The following is a 22542-nucleotide window of genomic DNA, read 5'->3' as shown; positions in this document are numbered from 1 at the left end:
TCTCATTCCTAACGATGTTACTATTATTATATTATTATTATTATTACTATTATTAATCAGGTCGCTGCCGTGAATTGAACTCGGAATCTTGGGGTTAGTAGCCCGCGCTCTTAACCACTACGCCATATAATAGTAACATCGTTAGGAATGAGAACCAAGATTCAAAATTTCCCCAAGACACCTGACGAAGGCTGGAGGGTATATCAGCCGAAACGTTGTTAACAACAAACAAGATGAGGACAAATATCCGTCAAATGTAAATAATGTAAATAATGTAAATTGGCTAGTAGTCAGCAGGGTTAGAAAAGTTGCACTTCTTGAGGTCAGGATAGATCTCTGAGCTGGTGCTAAAACATACTTTGAGATTATTAGATGTGACACAGCCAGATACATTGTCTTCTTTTGTGGGAGTAACCTGAAGAGGGTTTAGAAAGTAGGTTGTTGCTGTTGGTGTGTGTGTAGACTTGGAAGTAAACTAAACAGCAAATGTGGAGGCTTTATCAGCAGGTGCACTATTTACAGATCAATCCTAGTTGAGAAATGGCAAGTAAAAGGATTCTGTGAAATTAATAGTAATCCTCTTGGGAAGGGACCAGAAGTCTTAAATGAGAAAGAATCTGAAAGCCATGTGTTGCACAAATATATCTTTTGCTAGCTTCTGGGTCACCACTTGATAAATCCAAAAGGTGATGATGAATACATGTTGATGCTATTGTATCTGGACGGATGAATAGCTGTCATAGGACCAAAAGGTGAGGATGCAGACACATCTGTTGATGCCAGCCTGCTTGGTGTTAGACAGCTGTTGACAAAAGCAAATTGCCTATTTCTGGATCTAATTTTGAATTAATGGGTACCATAAATATGACAACATAAAGTATTCACTACAAATAGAAAGACAGAGTGAAACACAAGAACAAAGAAAACACTCAAAACTAAAGCAGATGGTGAACATCCTCTATAAACCAAAACAAGTTTTGGAATAAGTTGGTTCATGATAAAATAAAATGACTAATTTTTGTATCTGTGTTGTTTTGTTCATAGATTCCACACTTCATACCGAAATGTCTAACATCATCATCATCGTTTAACGTCCGCTTTCCATGCTAGCATGGGTTGGACGATTTGACTGAGGACTGGTGAAACCGGATGGCAACACCAGGCTCCAATCTAATTTGGCAGAGTTTCTACAGCTGGATGCCCTTCCTAACGCCAACCACTCAGAGAGTGTAGTGGGTGCTTTTACGTGTCACCCGCACGAAAACGGCCACGCTCGAAATGGCGTCTTTTATGTGCCACCCGCACAAGCCAGTCCAGGGGCACTGAAAAATCCTTCAGGAGGTTAATTTCATATAAAAGAGACAGTAAACCAGTATATCCATCAAATCTGTCAACTTTGCAAGAATGAGCTTACAAAAGATGCTTTTATGTGGTAGCTCAACCTGCTAGAAATGGGAGCCAGGTGTCACCCACTGTCTTAAAAAAAACATTGTCCAGGATACAATCATAGAAACTATGTGTGAATAAGGATGGAATGTCTTTGATAATAGTTTTACTCAATTAGACCTGACTGGTGGCAGAACAACATTAGCAACCATTAGAGAAGTATATTTGGAAAAAATTATGAAAGAAAAACCTATGTCAGCTGTAAGAAAAAAAAATTAATAGTGCATAAAATGTCAGGATCATGTGCAAACTTAATTTAGTACTTGGGAGATAGTTCAGAATATAGAAGAAAATTTCAAAGACCATAGAGCAATTGTTGAATAGAAATGTCTATCTATATTCTATCTAGATGCACTGAAACAAGCATGGTGGGGTGAAAAATCTTTTGCTGCTATTAATATATGGAAGTGAAAAACCTAACTTTAACTGTAAATCAGAGTGAAATAGCACCACTGCATCCTACAAAAGGTACAGTGGTGCAATTACATAACTATTTTATTTTAATGCATCTAAAAGTACTAGCTTAATAGTTTTTAACCTTTACAACATAGTTAAAATAAAAAAGGACAACTTTTACCAACAGCTCAGATACCCAGCCTTTTCATAACCAAAATTTTCTTCTAATGCAGCCAAACCTTTTACCAGTTTATATGCTATTTCTTCTGTATACTTTGTTAACCCCCCCACACACACACACATACATAGTTTAATTAGGTTGGTCCAGTGGTTTGGATCTCTTGGAATTTGCAAGGCATGTAGCTATTTTCTTCAAACATATCAGACTTGTCCGAAGAAGAGACAACTATACTCTCAAAAAAATCTCCAGGGCTACAGGTCATTAAACTAGCTTAAACTATACATAAAATGCCTTCTAGCAGCAATCCTTTCCAATCAGTTTTTGACTAGTCACCAGCAACTTCATATAGCCATCTGAATTGAGTCTAAGGCCCTCTTCAAAGATGTGAAGATGAATTCTGGTGAGTAGGTGCAGTTAGAATGCCTGCTAGCCATGGCTTCATCATCTCCATTGCAGCTGTCGAGGTCACATCTTACAGCCTTTACACTGTCCACAGAGCACTGAGAAGCAGTCATGATGTGGGCATTTTGATATTATAGTCTCCAGCAGCTTCACATAATCATCTGAATTGAGCCAAAGACCCTCTTCAAAATTGTGAGAATGAATCCCAGCATGCAGATGCAGTCAAAATACCTGCTGTGTTCCTTCCTGTTGGCCATGGCTCCATAGTTTCCATTGCAGCTGTTCATATCACGTCTTACAACCATTAGTGTTGATAGAACATTGAATAGTAATCATGATTTTGGAATTTTGACACCTGGTGTAAATCATCATGATATAGGTAACTCTTTCCCAATATTCTGATGGTTTCCAGCTGCTGTAAACTTAATGTGCATCACTCTGAGGACACCAGAAGGATTTGCACATAATTATGTCATTTGTCTTGTTAGACTTTTGGTTTTAGAGTTTTCCTCTTCAGAAAAGAACCAAAGTATACTACGTTCATGATGGTTTTTAACCTTGGTAATTAGCTGTTTGGCATGGATCTTGTGTCTTTGCAGATATGAATTGGCCTCTCCTCATTACATACAACTTGTAAGAACGACAGTGCGAACCCGTTGATTTTCAGGGATCACCATAGATAATATTTTGAACCCATTGGATGAACTGCAGTGCCCTTGTATCTGAAAGTTTTAAAATGTTTCTTTTTTCTTTGACACAGTTACAACATTCTTGCCAGAGTATTCCGTCTGATTTGTGTACAGAAGCTCTCTCAGGTTTTAGAAAGTCAACAATTCCTAAATTGCCGTATTCAACACATATGGCAACAACGAGTGCATATCTTTTCATTTTTCGTGTTAGCATTTTATCTGCTATTGGGAATCTGAAAGAAATAATAACCTTTTAAGTGGTAAGTATCCTCAAAACCTTTTGAACCCTGTGTGTGTGTTTGTATGCATAAAACTAATCAATAAACTTGTAGAATGCTATATTCATGTTAATTTTGGTAATATTTACTCCAATGAGTTTATTTGTAAATTCATTTTGGCTGCATTATTTTTTAAATGTGGAAATCGGGGTCATGTGCTATGCTCTAATTGCTGTAGCCTATATCGGATACATTGATTTAGCTACCAGTATGGAATGTAAATAAAACTGTTGTTAAACGATATTCAGCAGTTTTGTTTATTATGTACTGAAATTACAATTCTCCGGCGTTCCTTCGGTATAGCCCTCAGGACTGTCAAAATTCGATATGGGACCATATGATTGTTCGTTAATTTCCGTAATTTTTAAAAATTTATTTACTTTTGTTTTAAAACGAAAAAGGAGAAAGTGAAAGCTGTATGTACGTGTTTATGAAATGGACGTGTGTGTGTGTGTGAGAGAGAGAGAGAGAGAGAGAGAGAGAGAGAGAGAGAGAGAGAGAATGAAGGGGCGTGTTGTCATGTATACATACATACATAAATACATCTCTTTTGCATGTGTGCGTGAGAGAGAGCCACTTAAACATCACTCTGTCTCTCTCACACACACATACAAAAAAAGATGTATGCACATGTATTTATGTATGTACGTATACATGACAACACACCTCTTAATTCACTCTCACACACACACATACATCTTTCACTTACTCCTCTCTTTCAGTTTAAAACAAAAGTGAATAAATAAAATGTTTTTACGGAAATTAACTAACAACAACGACAGTCCTGCAAGTCAAAACGAAAAGATAGGAATAATCTAACATTATATGTAGTATTGAGAACAATATAGGTAGAGGGGACAATGAGTAATATTTACTGCATTTTTTGACTTTGAGAAGAAACAGATTTTCTATAAGTGTTCACTACCTTGCAAAAACGGTTTTTATATAGATCCGCACCCGGTGGAAAAATTGAAAAAAAAATAGTGTAGTAGTTGAAGTGCACCGTATATTGAACAAATATGAAGGAAAAATTGCGCGATGCGAAAATGGAGAGAGGGCTCGGAAAATTCACACAACCCGAGCACTAAATCTCCCCCCCCCCCCCCCGTTTGCCAACGCGCATATTTTTCTTCATATTTGTTCAATATACATTGCATTAGAAGTATTACATGATTTTTGTTTCACTCCTGTGACCGGACGTTGAGATTTAGTGCTCGGAACTACTACACTATTTTTTTTTCAATTTTTCCACCGGGTGCGGATCTATATATTAACCGCAAAAACTATATGATTTAAGCAAATGACCTTCTCTAAATGAATTAAAAACACTAGGCAAAGTAAAGAATACGTACACCCGGTGATTAGGGTTAGGGTTAGGATTTTTGTTACGCCGAAAATGGGTGGTGTACGTATTCTTTACCTCCGCCAAACAGTAAAATATTCAGAAAACTTTTTCAGAAAATTATCTCCGTTCTTTTTGAGCATGTAAAAGACAAATTTAGCCGGGGCAAAATGAGTAAAACAAGATAGGGTAAATTTGCCGCTTCAGTCCTACATTTGGAAAAAGACTCATACACATCAATATCCATACTTACACATCAGGAAGATTAAAAATGCAACAAAAATTTAAAATACCTAGGGGCTCATGGAAAAAAAGAACACGGTATGAAGTTAACGAAATTTGACTAAATCTAAAAACTCAACATAAAATATTCTTCTTCACGATCTGCTAAAGTGGCTCTCTTCCTGATATATTTATTCACCCACCAAGGAGTTAAAGAAAAGAAATTGAAATTAGCCATTACTCATTTTGCCCCATTCTAGACATCATCTTTTGGAATTTGAAAATTATTTAATTAGACATTTGTGTGGGGAAAATTGATAGAACTTTGATTGTTAAAAATCAAAAGGTATCCGGATATTTTATTAGTAACCTCAATTACAATCGGGTCAAAATTGAGGAAAAATTTCTTTAGAAAGAAGTACCTGTTTCAAATGCTTATTTTGAACAACTATGCTGACCAAATTTTTACTCCCAAAGATAAAGCAATAGTATAAATTAATGATGCAATACTTGCAATGTAATGGTTTGAAATAAGTAGGGCGAAAATAAAATGAAATCAGAAATTGCACTGCTATGTTGAACAGCAAATCATTAAAATTGTATTGTCAGATTTCCATGTTACAAACTTTTAGTACAAAGTATTATACATAATCATGACATGTGTATTATAGTTATAAAGGTTTAAATAAGACCCGTGTCTGGTTTAGAGAATGCTGTGACAGAGAAATTTTTAAATGTTTTTTTTTTTTAGAAGGTGTCGTTTCACTATTTTAAGAAAGTGCAACTACAGTATCTATAACCATAACAAGTGGCTAAACAAAATTTGGTTGAATGTGTTTAGTTGGGAAAACTCGATCAGAAGAACAGTGATATATTGAAATTATTATATCTAATAAAATCAAAGATTGTAATGTGACAGAGATTGTGAGTAACTGAGTCCTGTATATACCATCAATTAAAACACTTAAATTTCATTGCTAAAACAGCTGGGAAAGACAATATAAAAGTGCAATATACAATCTCCTCCACATCGAATTCAGTTTGAAACAATTATACAGAAATCAATTCGCACCAAAGACGTAAACATACAATTCGTTGTTAAACTTAATATACTAAAATAGTTAACCTTAATAAAATGAGACTACTAAGAGAGAGCTATATGTATACTTAATTTATTATTATTTATTGATAAAGTAAGAGTTTATCATTTTATAAAAATACTCGCAATATAAATATAAACAAAGTTTTACGACTACGAATTTACTGATGGCATCTGCAAAGTCGGTGTTTCTGTGTAGAAAGTAAAATGTCCAACGTTAGTTCAGCTGGGGTATGTAATGGAATATTTCACTATATATTGCACATGAAATGTTTATGACATTAGAGTTTAATATATATACATATATATATTTTGTTTTTTTTTCAATTTTACCTCGTGTATATTTTCATAATTGTATAAAAAGAAAAATAAGTGAACAATGAGGGCTAAGGTTACACAATAAAACTAATATAATAGTAACCAGTAGGGGAAAACAATTCTAAAGGAATACAGCTTTTAGGAAGAAGGAATGGATAAATGCAGAGTATAAGAAAGGATGATAAACTAGCAGTTCGGGGAGGGTGCAGATGTTAAGAAGTTTGCTTTACAATGACATGCTTTTAGGTTCAATCTCGCTACACAGCACCTTCAGCAAGTGTCTTCTATTATAACTTCGAGTGAACAGAAGCCTTGAAAACTGAAGTTGATAGACATAATCTTTTACTCAGTTAAACGCCACCATCTGGTACCTCCCGAAAGACTCGGAAAGTATTAAACAAAAAAAAAAAGACTATAAATACTGCTCGTTCCTCCTTTGACGAAATCATGAGAGAGAAAAAAAAGTTTCAATAGGCATTGGCATGGCAGTGTGGTTTGCGATCAGGCGGTTTCGGGTTCAGTTTCACTGCACGGCACCTTGGGCAAGTAACCCAGGTCGACCAATGCCTTATGAGTGAATTATTTTGTAGGCAGAAACTGTGTGGAAGCCCGTTGCGTGTGTGCGAGTATATATATATATATATACACACACACACACGTGTGTTTTTGTTTGACAACCAATGTTGATATGTTTACGTCCCGAGCTAAACGGTTCAACAAAAGATATCAATAGAATAAATACCAGATTTTAAAAATTAATACAGGAGTCGATTTGTTTGACTGTACCCTTCAATGTGGTGCCTCAGCATGGCTAAAGTCCAATGGCAGAAACAAGTAAAACATAAAAGATGTATCTGCTAAAGTTATAAGAATGAATGTTTTTTTGTGTAGCCCCATGTCAGTAGACCTACGACCTAAAGTATTCCAACTATAATCTTGCCTTGTTCAGTCATCTCTGACAACATTATGTAATATATCTTTTTTGAGACTGTAGAATACCATTTCTAGCTAGTAGGATAACTACATAGAGTCTCCTATATTTGCTCAAGGAATAAACGTTTGTCTCAGTTAGATGAATTTTTAAAATCTAGTCCATTGTCTCAAATGTGAATAGATTTGTCTGGAGAAAGGGTTGTGCCTATGACTTTTGCAGGTTCTCTAAGACACATTTCTGACTTCTATAGGATCAGCAACTCTACAGGACAGGTATTTTTTGGCTCTCAAAAGGAGACCCATCTTTTGTGATATTTTTGTTTGGATTATTCAGTTGGAGGAGGGAGATGTGGCAGCAGCTATGTTCCTTGCAGGCTTTCCCAAACATGTGAACTCAATGATCAATTTGAACTTGTGCAGGCTGGTGCTTGTAGAAAAAATGTGACAAGTAGGATAGCCTACAAGAAACAGCAGCTAAATTTACTTTAAATTACACCCTACTGTCTTTAACCCGAAGCCCTCCGCCCGCCAAAAGACATTAAATAAAATATTTGCATCAATGTGTCTCACTTTAGTCATTACTCTCTCTCCCAGTACCAGTGGCAGCTCGTAGATAAAATTATTGGCAGTGCTGCTTCAGAAAATTTTTAGTTTTAATATTGTGTAAAAGGAAACAAACATATAAAAAAAAATATTTATACATAAACTTGATCGGTTCACATTTTAGCCACTGCTGAGTAGTGTGTTTAATTTGTTCACTGAACACCACTATAAATTCCCCTTTGTTTTCCAAAAATACCCCCTAAATCACAAAATAAGTGGGGAAAATCTGCCCTATTTTTCAAATCATGGCAGCAACACTAGCTGGAAGCAGGATAATAATCTGATTCTACACTTTATCATATTCAAGAATATAAACACGTTTTTAAACACAACACACATGGAATCAAAAAGAAACACTACCTTTCATCAGTGTCAGCACTACATGAACCACAGTGCACTCTCTCTCTAGCATGCAACTTTCTGTCTCAGACATGTGAGCATGTGCACAACAGCCAAATACTGCATCGCTGGAACTGTGAAGCGCACAGTTCTATCCAAGAATTTTTGCATTTTTTTCATAAACTAGGGGATAGCTACTGACATTAAAATTAAGGATTATATAATGTACAAGTATAAAGAAAGAATTAAAGAGAAAAGGACTCATTATATTGAATGTTATCAATAATATCAAGTAGAAATAGGAGGTGCTGCAGTTCTGCAGTGCCTATACACAAGCTGCCACTATCCAGTACTCCCTCTTCTGTCACCCATTTTCTATCACACCTACCATACCATTCACACTGTTGTTGCTATTAAATCACCTTACCAACAAGCTTCACATAGCTGTCTATCACTCCCTCTCTTCTCATTACTTTCCTCTCTTTTCTACATGCCATTGGGAAGACTGTCTTACTTTGCTTGGGAAAAGGTGAGAATTGGTAACAGGAAGAGCATCCGGCTGAAGAGAAATTGCTTCACTGAATTTCGTTTGACTTATGCAAGTGGAAAAGTGGACATTAAAACAGTGATAATGATGCTTGTGGTGATAATTTTCTTTTGGAATTGCATTATAATTTTAAGCAAAAGAAACATTATTTATTCCAATTTGCTTCTCTGAAAAATAAGATTCTCTTCTTCATCATCATCATCATTTAACGTCTACTTTCCATGCTGGCATTGGTTGGGCAGTTCGACTGAGGACTGGCAAGTTGGGAGGCTGCATCAGGCACCAATCTGATTTGGCAAGATTTCTACAGCTCATTGCCCTTCCTAATGCCAACCACTCTGAGAGTGTAGTGGGTGCTTTTTATGTGCAACCAGCACAGGAGCTAGTCAGATGGCACTGGCATCAGTTATGCTTGAATGGTGCTTTTTATGTGTTACCAGCACGGGTGCCAGTCAGGTGACACTGGGATCAGTCACGCTCAGATGTTGCTTTTTATGTGCCACTGGCATGGGTGCCAGTCAGGTGGCATTGACATCAGCCATGCCTGAATGGTGCCTTTTACATGCCACTGGGATGGGTGGCACCGGCATTGGCCATGACTATGATTTCACTCATGTGAAAATTGTTTTGGGCTTTTATACTTACTGAATTTTGCATGTTTCTAATCTGATAAATAAATTTACTGTAAGAGTAAATTTTATAAATAATTTACTTTTAATAATATGTTTTTATTTACTTTATTTTCAGGATATTTTGTTACATATTGACTGTTAATAGTTTTTTCATTTAATAATTCCTACTTTTGGTGTAATATTTTTCATAGTTGATTGAACTGAAAGCAGAACTTTTTAGGAAACAAGAAGAGTTCAAGAAAGAAAAACTTAAATGTGCGTCAACTAATTACATTAAAGGGAAAACAACTGCAAAAGTAAGTACAACTGTGTTTCCTGCAAAATTTTGTGAGAAATTAAGGGTTGGTTGCACTTAAAAAGGGGAATAAAAAATGGTCAGTATTTAGTTGGAGACATCAAAAGTTTGTATTTTTGTGGTTAGTGATGGTGCCACATGAAAAAGCACTTGGAACACTCTGTAATGTAGTTGGCATTAGGAAGGGTATCCAGCCATAGAAACCATGCCAAAGCAGTAAGTAGAGCTTGGTGCAATCCTCTGCTTGTCAGCTCCTGTCAAATCATCCAGCCCATGCTACCATGAAAGTCAGACATTAAATGATGATGATGATGATGGTGCAGGGATTACTATAAGAAAGATTAGTAAGGCAATATAATAGGCATAAGAGTGGGTAAAACTATAGATATATTTGGAATTGATGCAACAATGAAATTTTACAGATGATATACATAACCAGGTGGTGCACGAAAGTTTTATTGCTAATGACTAGTATACAAGATCAAGCTTGTAATAAAGTCAAACAGATACAGTTGGTGGAACAAGTCTTGCATGCAGTTAAAATCAACACGAAATGAGTACAAGGTCAGTTAACTTGTATAAAATGCTGAAGCAACTGCAAAAATCACATATCAACTTGAATTCCATGCTCTGTAGTCTATTGGTGGTGGTGAGGTACTGACTAAGAGTTGCTGAATTGTTTGTAAGAAAAGCTTGGGCTGTGTATAAAATTTTTGTGAACAAAATTGAGGTTGGTAGTGCATTTAGTACACTGATGGATTCTGTCTTCAACCTGCTTCTCCACATTAAAAATTCTTTATATAGTAGATACAGAGTTGAAGATTTCAACATCTTTTGGAATATTTATATACTTATTTCTTGGCTCACAAATAATTTGTCAAATATCTTCAGAAAAAAATTTCAAATCTGGAAGTATGTTCAGAATCCAAATGCATAAAAGTTAATATGGCAGAGACCAAGAGAGGGATAAAGGATACAAAATATGTCATAATAATATCTCTTGAAGTTTGTCAGGAACCAAGACTTAGATGATTTTTAATTAATCAAAAGAAAGGAACCGTGCTCATAACCATGACTGTTTGTTGTAAGGGTTTGGATAATGGTAAGAACAATGGGAGTAGAGCTAACTGAGGTGGCAGGAGAGAAAAGTTCATTGCAGTAGAAGAGGTAGGGTGAACAAACAATATGGGAGCTAGTGGTTGTAGTACATTGGTAAGTCTTTTTGACAATCCTCCTATGAATGCTATTCATTTGGATGCAGTATAAAATAATTGTATGTGCTTAGCAGCCTGCACTGTCCTAGATATATATGCAGTACTCTATCGACAATTGCATCAGAAGTAGTTATTGTTGAAATTTTTGGGGAAACCTAGTTAAAGGAATGAAGTGTTATCTATGTTACTGATATGTAGTTGTCATGGTGGATCATCAGGAGTTGTGGGGAATTTGTAGTCACCTAGTTGTGTAGAGAAGTGTATAGTATTGCAAGGTTGTTTCTTTGGTATGTCTAGAAATTATGTTTTGCTGCTGTCCAGGAAGATTAGGTTATATTTCTTCACTGAAAAATATTCATGGTCTTTGATCATGGAAACAGAGTATGTCTGTCATGAAGTATCTAGACCGAATGTTGATGATGCTTGTGTGAAAAACATTAAGGAGATATTAAGGGTGGCATTATTTGGATAAGAGAATGTGTGTGTGGAGGTGGAGTAGAAGCAAAGATTGCATCCCAAAATTGGCCCTCGTCTTTAGTATTAAAAAAAAATGCTTCAAGCTCAAGTTAGACCCACAATAGAATAATACTCCCATACCAGGACAATGCTATTGCTAAGCCTACTAGCATCTTAGGCTGCATTCAAAAAGGGCCACCTGACTGATTGGTATGGTGTTAAATACCAACATCCTTCAACCTTTGGTCCACAAGCTTATTGTCTCTTCACCCTGCTTTACCTACTGCTAGTACAGTGGCTATGGTCTCATACCAGTTCCACCCTGGACCACTTGACTCATCTCTCCTCCTCTTATCATCCATATTTTAATATCCCTCCTCTGGTACCATAGTAACCACCATGCTGAATCTTTCTTCTCTCCATATTTTTCCTCCATACGTTGACTAGCAGTTGCTTAAGAATAACATTAATCTCATCAATATTAGAGATGCTGCAAGAGCCTATGGAGTGAGGAGCTCCCTATTTCCAAACTAAACTAAACCAAACCATAAAAAAAATAAAATAGAAGTGCCAGCAGGTAATAGCATTGTAGGATACATAATGGAATCTTGGAGTGCAGCACAATTCATAAGCAAAGAAACTTCATTAGCATGTTCTGGAATGGTGTAGGCTATTAATTCTTTAGCATTCAGTTTACCTTGTCAAATAATTTAATACCTATTCTCATTGTTTTGAATTAATCATGTGTTATCTCATAGTTTTGAGATTTTGATGATGAGACTGTTTATTTTTAGAATGATATTGTAAGGTTGGTGTGAGAGACTGAACCTGGCCAGTTCGAACATAAAACAGGTAGAATATTTGGGCCGGATATGGCCTGTTTAAATACTAAAAGGATTAATGTGCAGAAGGAAGAGCAAAGTATCACTGCAGTGGAAACTAGGAGATAAAATCCCCTGTAGATACAGCTCTATGGAAACTGTTATTATTAAATTTACATTATCCGATTCACATCATTATACTTAATTTATCAGTAATTTTCATACTTCAGAAAACAACAATATTGAGAAAAAATAGTGGAGTTGATGAACGAGCTAAAAAGGATTATGTTGCCAAGAAAGAAGAAGAGGACTCATTAGAAAAATCTCGGTGAGGATTTTCTCAGTTTTCATACATCTTTTATCAAGATTTTAAAAAGTAGCTTGGTTCTTAATTCTTCTGATTTTGATATTTTGCAGATATATATAATATAATTTAAGGGTGCTAGTATGGCTATGGGGCAAGAAGTTTGCTTCCCTACCACACTCTGGGTTCATTCCCACTATGCGTTAACTTGGGCAAGTGTCTTCTTCTATAACCCTGGGTTGAGCAAAGCTTTGTGAGACAGAAACTGAAAGAAGTCTGTTGTAATCATCATCATCATCATCATCATCATTTAACGTCCGCTTTCCATGCTGGCATGGGTTGGACGATTTGACTGAGGACTAGCGAATCAGATGGCTGCACCAGGTTCAAATCTGATCTGGCAGAGTTTCTACAGCTGGATGCCCTTCCTAATGCCAACTACTCCAAGAGTGTAGTGGGTGCTTTAATGTGCCACCGACACGAGGGCCAGTCAGGCAGTACTGGCAACGGCCATGCTCAAATGGTGTTTTTTACGTGCCACCTGCACAGGAGCCAGTCCAGCAGCACTGGAAACGACCTTGCTCGAATATTTTTTCATGTGCCAGTAAGGCAATATTAGTAACAATCACGCTTGAATGCTGCTTTTTACGTACCACCGGCATGGAAGCCAGTCAGCTGCTCTGGCAACGATCACGCTCTTAGTGCTCCACTAGCATGGATACCAGTCATCGAATTTGATTTCGATTTCACTTGCCTCAACAGGTCTTTGCAAGCAGGGTTTAGTGTCCAATGAAAGAAAGGTACGCATAAGTGGGCTGGTTACACCCTGACATAGGCCACGAGTTATAGTCTGACTTGGCTTGCCGGGTCTTCTCAAGCACAGCATATTTCCAAAGGTCTCAGACATTAGTCATTGCCTTGGTGAGGTCTAATGTTCGAAGCTCATGCTTCACCACCTCATCCAAGGTCTTCCTGGGTCTACCTCTTCCACAGGGTGTGGCATTTTTTCACACAGCAGTCCTCATCCATTCTCGCCACACGACCAGACCAGCGCAGTTGTCTCTCTTGCATACTACATCTGATGCTTCTTAGGTCCAACTTTTCTCTCAAGGTACTTACACTCTGTCGAGTATGCATACTGACATTACACATCCAGCAAAGCATACTGGCTTCATTCCTTGCACGTCCTCAACAGTCACAGCCCATGTTTCACTGCCATGTAGCATGGCTGTTCATACACATGTGTCATACAGTCTACCTTTTACTCTGAGCAAGAAGCCCTTTGTCACCAGCAGAAGTAAGAGCTCTCTGAACTTTGCCTAGGCTAATTATTGTCATAATTTAATGTTCATGTTTCATGCTGGAATGAGTTGGATGGTTTGACAGGATCTGATGTGCCCAAGAACTGCATTGAACTCAAATCTGCTTTGGCATAGTTTTTATGGCTGAATGCCCATCCTGATGCCAACCACTTTACAGTGAGGAATAGGTGCTTTTTTTAATGTCATCTGCACTGTTGAGGTCACCATGCAGTTCACAGGTCTATAAGCCCTTGGGGAGGTGTGTGTGTGTGGGGGGTCAGTTTCATGGTAGCATATAAGGGGATTACTACGAGGGGGATATGTACGTGTGTGCGTGTTATTGTTTCCTTGCCTGACATTGCATGATAGTTGTAAATGAGTGTCAATGTCATGGTAGTGGCGTCCTTCGTTTCTGATTTTTTGTGAAACATGTCTGGTCATGGGGAAATATTACCTTACTTGGAAGCATATGAGGATTGGCAACAAGAAGGGCATCTGGTCATTGAAAGTTCACCTCAACAAATCCCATCTTATCCATGCAAGCATGGAAAAATAAACGTTAAAATGATGATGGTGATGATGTTCTCATTATTATGTAAAATATTCTATAATCTGCTTAAATAGTATAGTTAATGTAGTTAATGAAATGTGAGTTTACTATACTATACTAAACTTAATTCTACACAACAATTTATAAACTTACTACAATAGATAGAGAATATAATTTAGGATTTTCTTTTATGAATTTAAAGAAATAAAATAAAAGTGAAAAAAAAATAATGTTATGAATTGGTTAGAAAAAGACCATGAGCATTAATAGTCAAGAAATTACAAAATAAATTAGTATTAATTTTACTTTGTATCAAGATGATGATATTTCTTGTTAAGAAGGCTTCAGGTATGTTTAAAAGTGATTGGTGGTTGTTATTTGCATTTTTCTTTATGTACAATGAAAAAAATATTTCTTTTCCAGAAAAGTTCTTGAATTAAAAAGCCAACTCTATGAGAAAATAACTAATGATCAAAATATACCTGGTAAGTATATATTGTTTGTTTGTAAAGTGAATTGTTTTTTAATCCATCATATTGATTGATTAATTAAAGTTTCAGTTTTTGTTTTGCATTATTCAGTTTTCTCCAACAATTGGCTACCAGTTGTACAGTTTCTGTGAAGATGCATGGTCTGTTACTTAGGGTGTTACACACACCATCATAAGATTGTGGTTTTGATTTAAGGACTTGGTGGCATGTTGTGTTCTTGAGCAAAATGTTTCATTTCACATTGCTTCAGTCTAACCAGCAGTGAGTAACCTGCAATGGACTGGTGCCCAGTTCACAGGAATGTTGTGATCTCAGTTACTTATACACCATGGAAACTGGATAACCACCCCTATAAGTTCTAGGACTCAGTACTGTAGTTATGTTACTTTTTATGATTTCTAGAGATCATAACATCATGGTTGTAAATCCAGCCTTATAATGTAAATGAAAGAGATTTCAATAATGTTCTCGAATTAGATTAATCAAATATATATACATATTTGTCTATTAGAAAGAAATTATTATTATAATGTTTGTTTTTTCTATATACTGGTGATTAACAACTCACACATACTATCTTTTCTCTGTTTATTTCCTAAATTGATGATGATGTTTTTTTTTTTATAAAGTGGAGGAGTTACATCTGTAACTCTGTATTTCATAGAGAAGTGTATGTTCCTTAAAGCTAAAACATAATAATAATGAAGATAACCAGAATTTTAACTTGTAATTATTAGTTCCATAGCTTATCTTCTGAATCACTGCATTAAACTTTACTAAACACATGACTTATATTTATAGTTTCATTAGCTATTAATTATATTATTTTGTTTGATATTAGATGAAGATGGAAGCCAAATTTTCCTTGTTGATTTTCAAAAGAAAGCCATTGATAAAATCTCTAGTGAAAAACATAAGGTTTCATCAGAGGAAACAGAACAAGAGTTTGATAGTTCGACTGATGATCCTGAAGAACAATGGTAAACATTTGTCACTTGTTTTACATTTCTCATTTATAAATTTTGTTTTCCAATGTTTTTACATTTGTTTTTCTTTGCTGCCATTGTGTGTGATGGTGCTATCATCACCATTGTCATCATTATTGTTTTAATGCCCAGCTTTTTCATGATAGCATGGGTTGGTTGAAATTTACTCAGGCAATTTTTCAACAGCCAGGCGTTTTTCCTGTTACCAACTTTCACTTAGGTACTATTTGCTCCTGATCTTTCAAACAACAAACAGCTAAATGGCCACACACAATTTTATGGCAGATGTAAACAATAAGACCACATGTACATTGACATTGGTTTTGCAGTGTGTAAAAGATATGAAGACAATCAGAAGGTACAGACAGACAGACACACTCCTGCCCTCCGATAACTTATGACTACAAATTTCACTTGCAAGGCATTGGTCAACTCAAGACTATATCAGAAGACACCTACCCATAGTGTCATGCTGTAGGAATGAACTTCAAATCTCATGTTTGCATTGAAAACTTCTTAGCAATGCAATGATGCCTACAACTGTACCTTTCTATAAATATAAATATGTACAAAATTTATTGAAGTAATACTTGTAACACCTAATTTTTAACTGTGGTAGAAGAAAACACTAATGGACTCATCTATCAATTCTGATTGATGACTGTTCTAGTTGTTAAGTCTTTCAACTCAGTTAAGTCTATCAACTCAGCAAGTGGCTGAGTGTTCTATGGACACACGGAATCAAGTCCATCTACTTAATTTCCTTCATATATACCTTGGATTAATTTGAGGCTGTGTTAGATTACCCTTGCTTATGGTATTACTTAGTGATCAAATCTGGGACTGTGATTACAAAATGATCTTTTTAACGAATCAGCCATGCATTCATGTAGCCATATTTATACCCCGTCATCTACCCATCTTCTATCTCTCCTTTCTATGTGTTTCTTTTGCCTTTTTTTCTGGTGTAAAATGGAATTGAATTTGCATATTAATAAATATTACCATTGTATTTTATAGGATTGAGTATACAGATAGTTTGGGAAGAACTCGGACTTGTTTGAAGAAAGATTTAAAATTTATGCAGGACAGAGATAAAGAATTAGGCTTGCTTCCTACCAAGTAAATTACTTTTGTTCTTTTTTTCAATTAGATAAATTAAAGTTGAAGATTCGATAACACTTTTCTCTGTCTATAAATGTTAATAAAAATTGATGTTACGTTGCTTTCAAATTCTGGCACAAGGCCAGCAATTTCGGGGGAGGGGTTAAGCTGATTATATCGCCCCCAGTGCTGGTGGCACATAAACACACCCCAGTGTCATGCAAATAGTACCTGTGCTGGTGGCACGTAAAAGCCCCCCATTACACTCTCGGAGTAGTTGGCACTAGGAAGGGCATACAGCCATAGAAAACTATGCCAAATCAGACTGGAGTCTGGTGCAGCCTTCCAGTGTGCCAGCCCAGTCAAACTGTCCAACCCATGCCAGCATGGACAATGGACGTTAAATGATGGTGATGTTTTCCATGCCTGCTTAAGTCAGATGGAATTCATTGAAACAGCTTTTTAGAGGTCAGATGCTCTTCTCACAAACCTTCACTTGTTTCTAAGCAAGCTAATATTTACCCATGTCTAGATCGGTCTTCATGGAAGATTGGAAATAATAGTTTACCATTATCATGTAATGTGAAGACAAAGCAATATAAACACACACACACACACACTGTGGGCTTCTTTCATTTTCTATTTACCAAAGTGCACTCAAGGCTTTGATCAGGACCTGGGTCTATAGTAGACAACACTTGCCCAAGGTAGCACACAGTGGAACTAAACCTGGTTGGAAAGCAAACTTCTTAACAACACCTGTATTTTTTTATGCATTTTTCTCGTTTTTTTTTGTTCTTTTTATCCCAATTTTACTTAAAACAGTTGATTTATTGTTGTTACAGTAAAAATTCTGAAGAAATTCAAAGTAAATCGAATAGTGAATCAGATAAATCTGAAATACTTGATCCACAAGAAAGGTATCGACAAATGCTACATGAAAAATGGGATGCTGAAGAAAGAAAGGCTGTTGAAGGACCAATTGGTCCAATCCATTATGAAAACGTCAGATTTGATGGTAACAAATACATTTCTTTGTTTTTCATGCAGCTTTTTATAAATAGTTTAACTCTCTTTGTAGATTAGTCAGAGAAGGACAAGCAGGGTGGTCCCCAGGGTTGGTGAAGGAAAGAAAGAAAGAAACTTTGACTTACAGATTACTCTAGTAGGAAGCAATATGAGGAGGTTTTGAAAGCTTGCAACAGATTGGACTACACCCAGTGATTAGTGAATTAAACTGGGCAACAGATTAAGTCTACGACCTAAAAGCAAACACATAAGTACAGGTGTGGCTGTGTGGTTAAGAAGGCCACTTCCCAACCACATAGTTTTGGGTTCAGTCCCACTGCATGGCACCTTGGGCAAGTGTCTTCTACTGTGTGGCCTTGGACCAACCAGAGCCTTATAAGTGGATTCGGTAGATAGTTCTGTCGTGTATATATGTAAGTGAAAGTGCTTGTAGTTCCTTTTATAGATAGGAGTTCATTCATTCAACAAGCTTCCATACTGTTTCCGTCTGGCTTGGTTCAATCTGAAGCTAATGTAGAAGCCACTTGCACAGGGTGGGATTGAACCTAAAAACCACATGATTTAAAGTGAACTTTTAACCATATAGTCATACTTGTAGCTGTAGTCATTCTTCAATTGTAACTCAGTAAACAAATACATCTTGGCATTGTACATAGCATCATCAGCATCCGTTTTACTTCTGGTTTTACATGCTGGCATAGGTTGGATGGAATTTGGATGCCCTTCTTGATGCAGCCTTTTTGATATAGAATATTTATTCTCACAATAAAATTAATTCAACATATTGCAATTGAATTTTGTTGCTTAAGTGATGCATTCATTTTCTTTACATCAAGTGCATTTTTTTACTTCCAAAGCTACATCTCCAGTTGAATTGGGTGACATAGTTTTTCACTCAGCACTTGGCATCTATGAGAAGTGCTTTTATGCTCTATGTGCACACATTCCTGTTCTTGATAGTATATAAGAAGCGGGGTATTTGTGTGAGTAAATGCAGCTGAAATATGTGATGTTATAAGGGCCTCATCTTCATAATCAATGTTTGTAGTTGTGTGCATTATATTTTGAATACAAAAAAAATGTCCTTGCTCGTCTCATATCCCTCTTTTTATACTCTTTGCTATTTAGTAAAGACATTCGAGTGAGATCATTGCCAGTGCCACTGGACTGGCTCCTGTGCAGGTGGCACGTAAAATACACCATTTTGAGCGTGGCCGATGCCAGCACCGCCTGACTGGCCTTCATGCCGGTGGCACGTAAAAGCACCCACTACACTCTCGGAGTAGTTGGCGTTAGGAAGGGCATCCAGCTGTAGAAACTCTGCCAAATCAGATTGGAGCCTGGTGTAGCCTTCTGGTTCACCAGTCCTCAGTCAAATCGTCCAACCCATGCTAGCATGGAAAGCGGACGTTAAACGATGATGATGATGATGATGTAAATCTGTTGTCTTTATATCTGACTTCTAAATGTAGTTTCCACTTCCATGTCTATTTTTTTTCTGTATTATTGATTTATTATACTTTGATGAAGTACCTATTTCTAGTCATTTAACAGCTACTAAGATAAGAATTTTTAAGTGTATACTGTATACATCCTAGTATTGAGAAGAGAAATACCATATCCTTGTATGTCGTAAGAAGCTGCTGAAAAAGTTGGTGTCAAGAAGAGTATTATCATCATCATCCTTTAATGTCCATTTCCCATGCTGGCATGGGTTGGATGGTTTGACCAGGGCTGGCAAGCTGCACCAGGTTCCAGTCTGATTTGGCTAATTCAGAGTCTCATCTAATCTATGCAGCTTGAAAAAGTGGATATAAAAATGATGATGGTGGTGATGATGATGATGATGATGACGATGATGTAGTAACTGTACTAGTTATTCCTGATTCTATACCAAATCCTAAATAATGCAAAACTTGACTTTTTTAAAATGCTTGTTTTACTTTAAAATGTCAAATATTTTAATTTTCTTTCCCTAAAAATTATTTTGATGATTTTTTCTTGTCAGAGGTTCGAACGCATGGTGTTGGTTATTTCCGTTTCTCTAAAGAAGAAATGGAAAGAAAAGAACAAATGAATTTACTTAACACATTGCGAGACCAGGTAAATATATTACTATCCACCAGTCATTTTCCCTTAGTTTTATCCTTATAATCTGAACTCTCTTTGTAATTTTTTCACCCAAACACACTTACCCCTCTCTTCCTCTGTAGTGAATTGGTATGAAAAGGATGGTCTTAATTTTGTATCTTGTTGGCAACAATGTATAGAAGTAACTGTGTTCTGAGGGTAGTAGTGGATGTAAAAAGAGCTGCTCATTGAGGACAGCATATTTTACAGGCATGGTATGTGCTTAAGCAGCTTGCTTCCCAACCAAGAATTCTGTCTCACTTAGGCAAGTGTCTTCTACTATATAAAACCCCAGGCCAACCAAAGCCTTCTGAATGGAAACTGAAAGAAGCCTATTATATATATATTTTAGAAATATTATATTTCTAATTTTGCTGATCAGTGAATAAACTTCACTATGATTTATATAAGTTTGCGAGGGCTAAACAGGCTTCTCTATCCAGCTGGCAAGCTACTTCAGGTTGATGACGAGCAAAGACTCAGAAACATGTCCCTGAATGCTGGCTAGGCAGGGTGGGGGAGTTTGTCTCCCCCTCGCAAACTTAAGGACACAGTAATTGCGTCATGGCCGACAGGAAGCGGTCCAGCTTCCTAGGGCTAAACGGCAGTAGTGTGTTCCCTTATTGGGATTGTCACATTAAGTTGACAATATACTACAACTTTATATATATATATTAATTTATGTATATATTAATATTATCTCAGTTTAAAAAAAACCTTTGACAATGTAAATATGTTAATAGTTACCATGGGTAGCAAAAATTACACAAAAAACCAGGATATCACACCCGTTTTATAGGTAGAGATACCAAGTTGAAGTGATACATTTTGAGTAGATATGAATAATAACAATAAATGAACTTGGCCATGTCATGTTATAGCTTGTAAGTTACCTCACCATTTCGCATTTGTCTTGCTTTTATATGTTGGTTCCCTGACGATGAATATATGTGGAATTCCAGCAGCTCTTCTTTGGAGGAGAGCACACATATATTTTGAAACATGTGTAGGAATTGAAGGGACTTTTATTTATATGCGTTTTGCTCCATTTATTGTTATTATTCATATATATATATATATATATATATATATATATATATATATATATATATATATATATGCCTGCATATATGTGTATATACCCCTGTGGTGGCTGTAAAAGAGCATTGTTAAACAACCAAGGTTATTTGTTTCCTGTCTTCCGTGAAAAACATGTCTAGCTACAGGAAAATATTATTTTGTTTGGAAACAAGCGAGGGTTGATAACAGAAAGAGCATCCATCTTGAAAATCTGCTTCAACAAATTCTGTTTGATCTATGCAAGCATGGAAAAGTAGACGTTAAATGATGATGATACCACATGGTATGTGTGGGTAGCAATGTGTGTGAAAAGAGATACCACTGATTAAATATGTGTGTTAATATATAGTACATTGATTGGGGAGAAGTATTTCAATTATCAGGTAATGTGAAATCATGTCTTTACCATGATATAAAATGAATTTTATCTTTCCACATCTATTCATTATACTTAAGTTATCCTTACTAGATCCTATATCAAGCAGATTGCTTTTCCTTCTAACCTGTTTGAAGTTATCAAGAGGAGGAGTTAATCGTCATCATCCTTTAATGTCTGTTGTCCATGCTGGCATGGGTTGGATGGTTTGACCAGGGCTGGCAAGCTGCACCAGACTCCAGTCCGATTTGGCAGAGTTTCTACGGCTGGATGCCCTTCCTAATGCCAACCACTTAACAGTGTGCTGGGTGCTTTTACATTCTTTTATTCTTTTACATGTTTCAGTCATTTGGCTGTGGCCATGCTAGTGCACCACCTTTAGTCGAACAATTTGACCCCAGGACTTAGTCTTCATAAGCCTAGTACTTATTCTTATCGATTTCTTTTGCCAAACTGCTAAGTCATGGGGACATAAACACACCAGCATCGGTTGTCAAACGATGGTGGGGGACACACACAGACACACACACATATATCACATATATACGTCAGGCTTCTTTCAGTTTCTGTCTACCAAATCCATTCACAAGGCTTTGGTCAGCCTGAGGCTATAGGAGAAGACACTTGCCCAAGGTGCCATGCAGTGGGACTGAAGCTGGAACCATGTGGTTGGGGAGCAAGCTTTGAATGTATTTTTTAAAGATATTTAAAGGCATGGCAGCATGGTTAAGAAGTTTATTTTCCAGCTACATGATTTCAGATTCAATCTCATTGCACAGCATCTTGGGCAAGTGTCTTCTACTATAGCCCTAACCTGATTAAAGCCTTGTGAGTGGTTTTGTTAGGCTAAAAACTGAAAGAAGCTTATTGTGTATGTGTGCATGTATATGAATATGTATTTTTGTTTATATTTATGTTCCTCTGAAAATCTGTGAAGGCGCGTGGCTTTGTAGTTAGGGCATTCGGCTCACGATTGTA

General features: G+C 36.5%; 2 protein-coding genes across 6 annotated transcripts in view; one reads left to right on the top strand and one right to left on the bottom strand.

Moving 5' to 3' along the window:
- The window catches only part of LOC106878697 (guanine nucleotide exchange protein SMCR8), a 92154-nt gene extending 86130 nt beyond the window's left edge, over window positions 1–6024 (bottom strand). For 2 of the 5 annotated variants that reach the window (XM_089348126.1, XM_089348133.1), the window contains exon 1: window positions 4318–4487. The gene's annotated coding sequence lies outside the window, so the exon portion shown is untranslated. Of the gene's footprint in view, window positions 1–2656 lie in introns of all 5 variants that reach the window. The other 3 variants (XM_089348128.1, XM_089348124.1, XM_089348125.1) reach the window with 3 other exon arrangements.
- A 127-nt stretch (window positions 6025–6151) lies between these two features.
- LOC106878695 (coiled-coil domain-containing protein 174) overlaps window positions 6152–22542 on the top strand; it is a 22155-nt gene continuing 5764 nt past the window's right edge. Inside the window, exons 1-8 of the mRNA XM_014927985.3 lie at window positions 6152–6286; window positions 9619–9723; window positions 12444–12541; window positions 14792–14853; window positions 15701–15839; window positions 16866–16967; window positions 17795–17967; window positions 19987–20081. Coding sequence (XP_014783471.2) covers window positions 6263–6286; window positions 9619–9723; window positions 12444–12541; window positions 14792–14853; window positions 15701–15839; window positions 16866–16967; window positions 17795–17967; window positions 19987–20081 — 798 coding nt within the window. The 5' untranslated portion in view covers window positions 6152–6262. The remainder of the gene's footprint in view (window positions 6287–9618; window positions 9724–12443; window positions 12542–14791; window positions 14854–15700; window positions 15840–16865; window positions 16968–17794; window positions 17968–19986; window positions 20082–22542) is intronic.

Source organism: Octopus bimaculoides, chromosome 2 (genome assembly GCF_046866305.1).
Source record: "Octopus bimaculoides isolate indiv1 chromosome 2, ASM4686630v1, whole genome shotgun sequence".
NCBI classification, from domain to species: domain Eukaryota; kingdom Metazoa; phylum Mollusca; class Cephalopoda; order Octopoda; family Octopodidae; genus Octopus; species Octopus bimaculoides.
The sequence above is the reverse complement of the archived record's forward strand: the minus strand, read 5'-3'. Positions and strand labels throughout refer to the sequence as shown.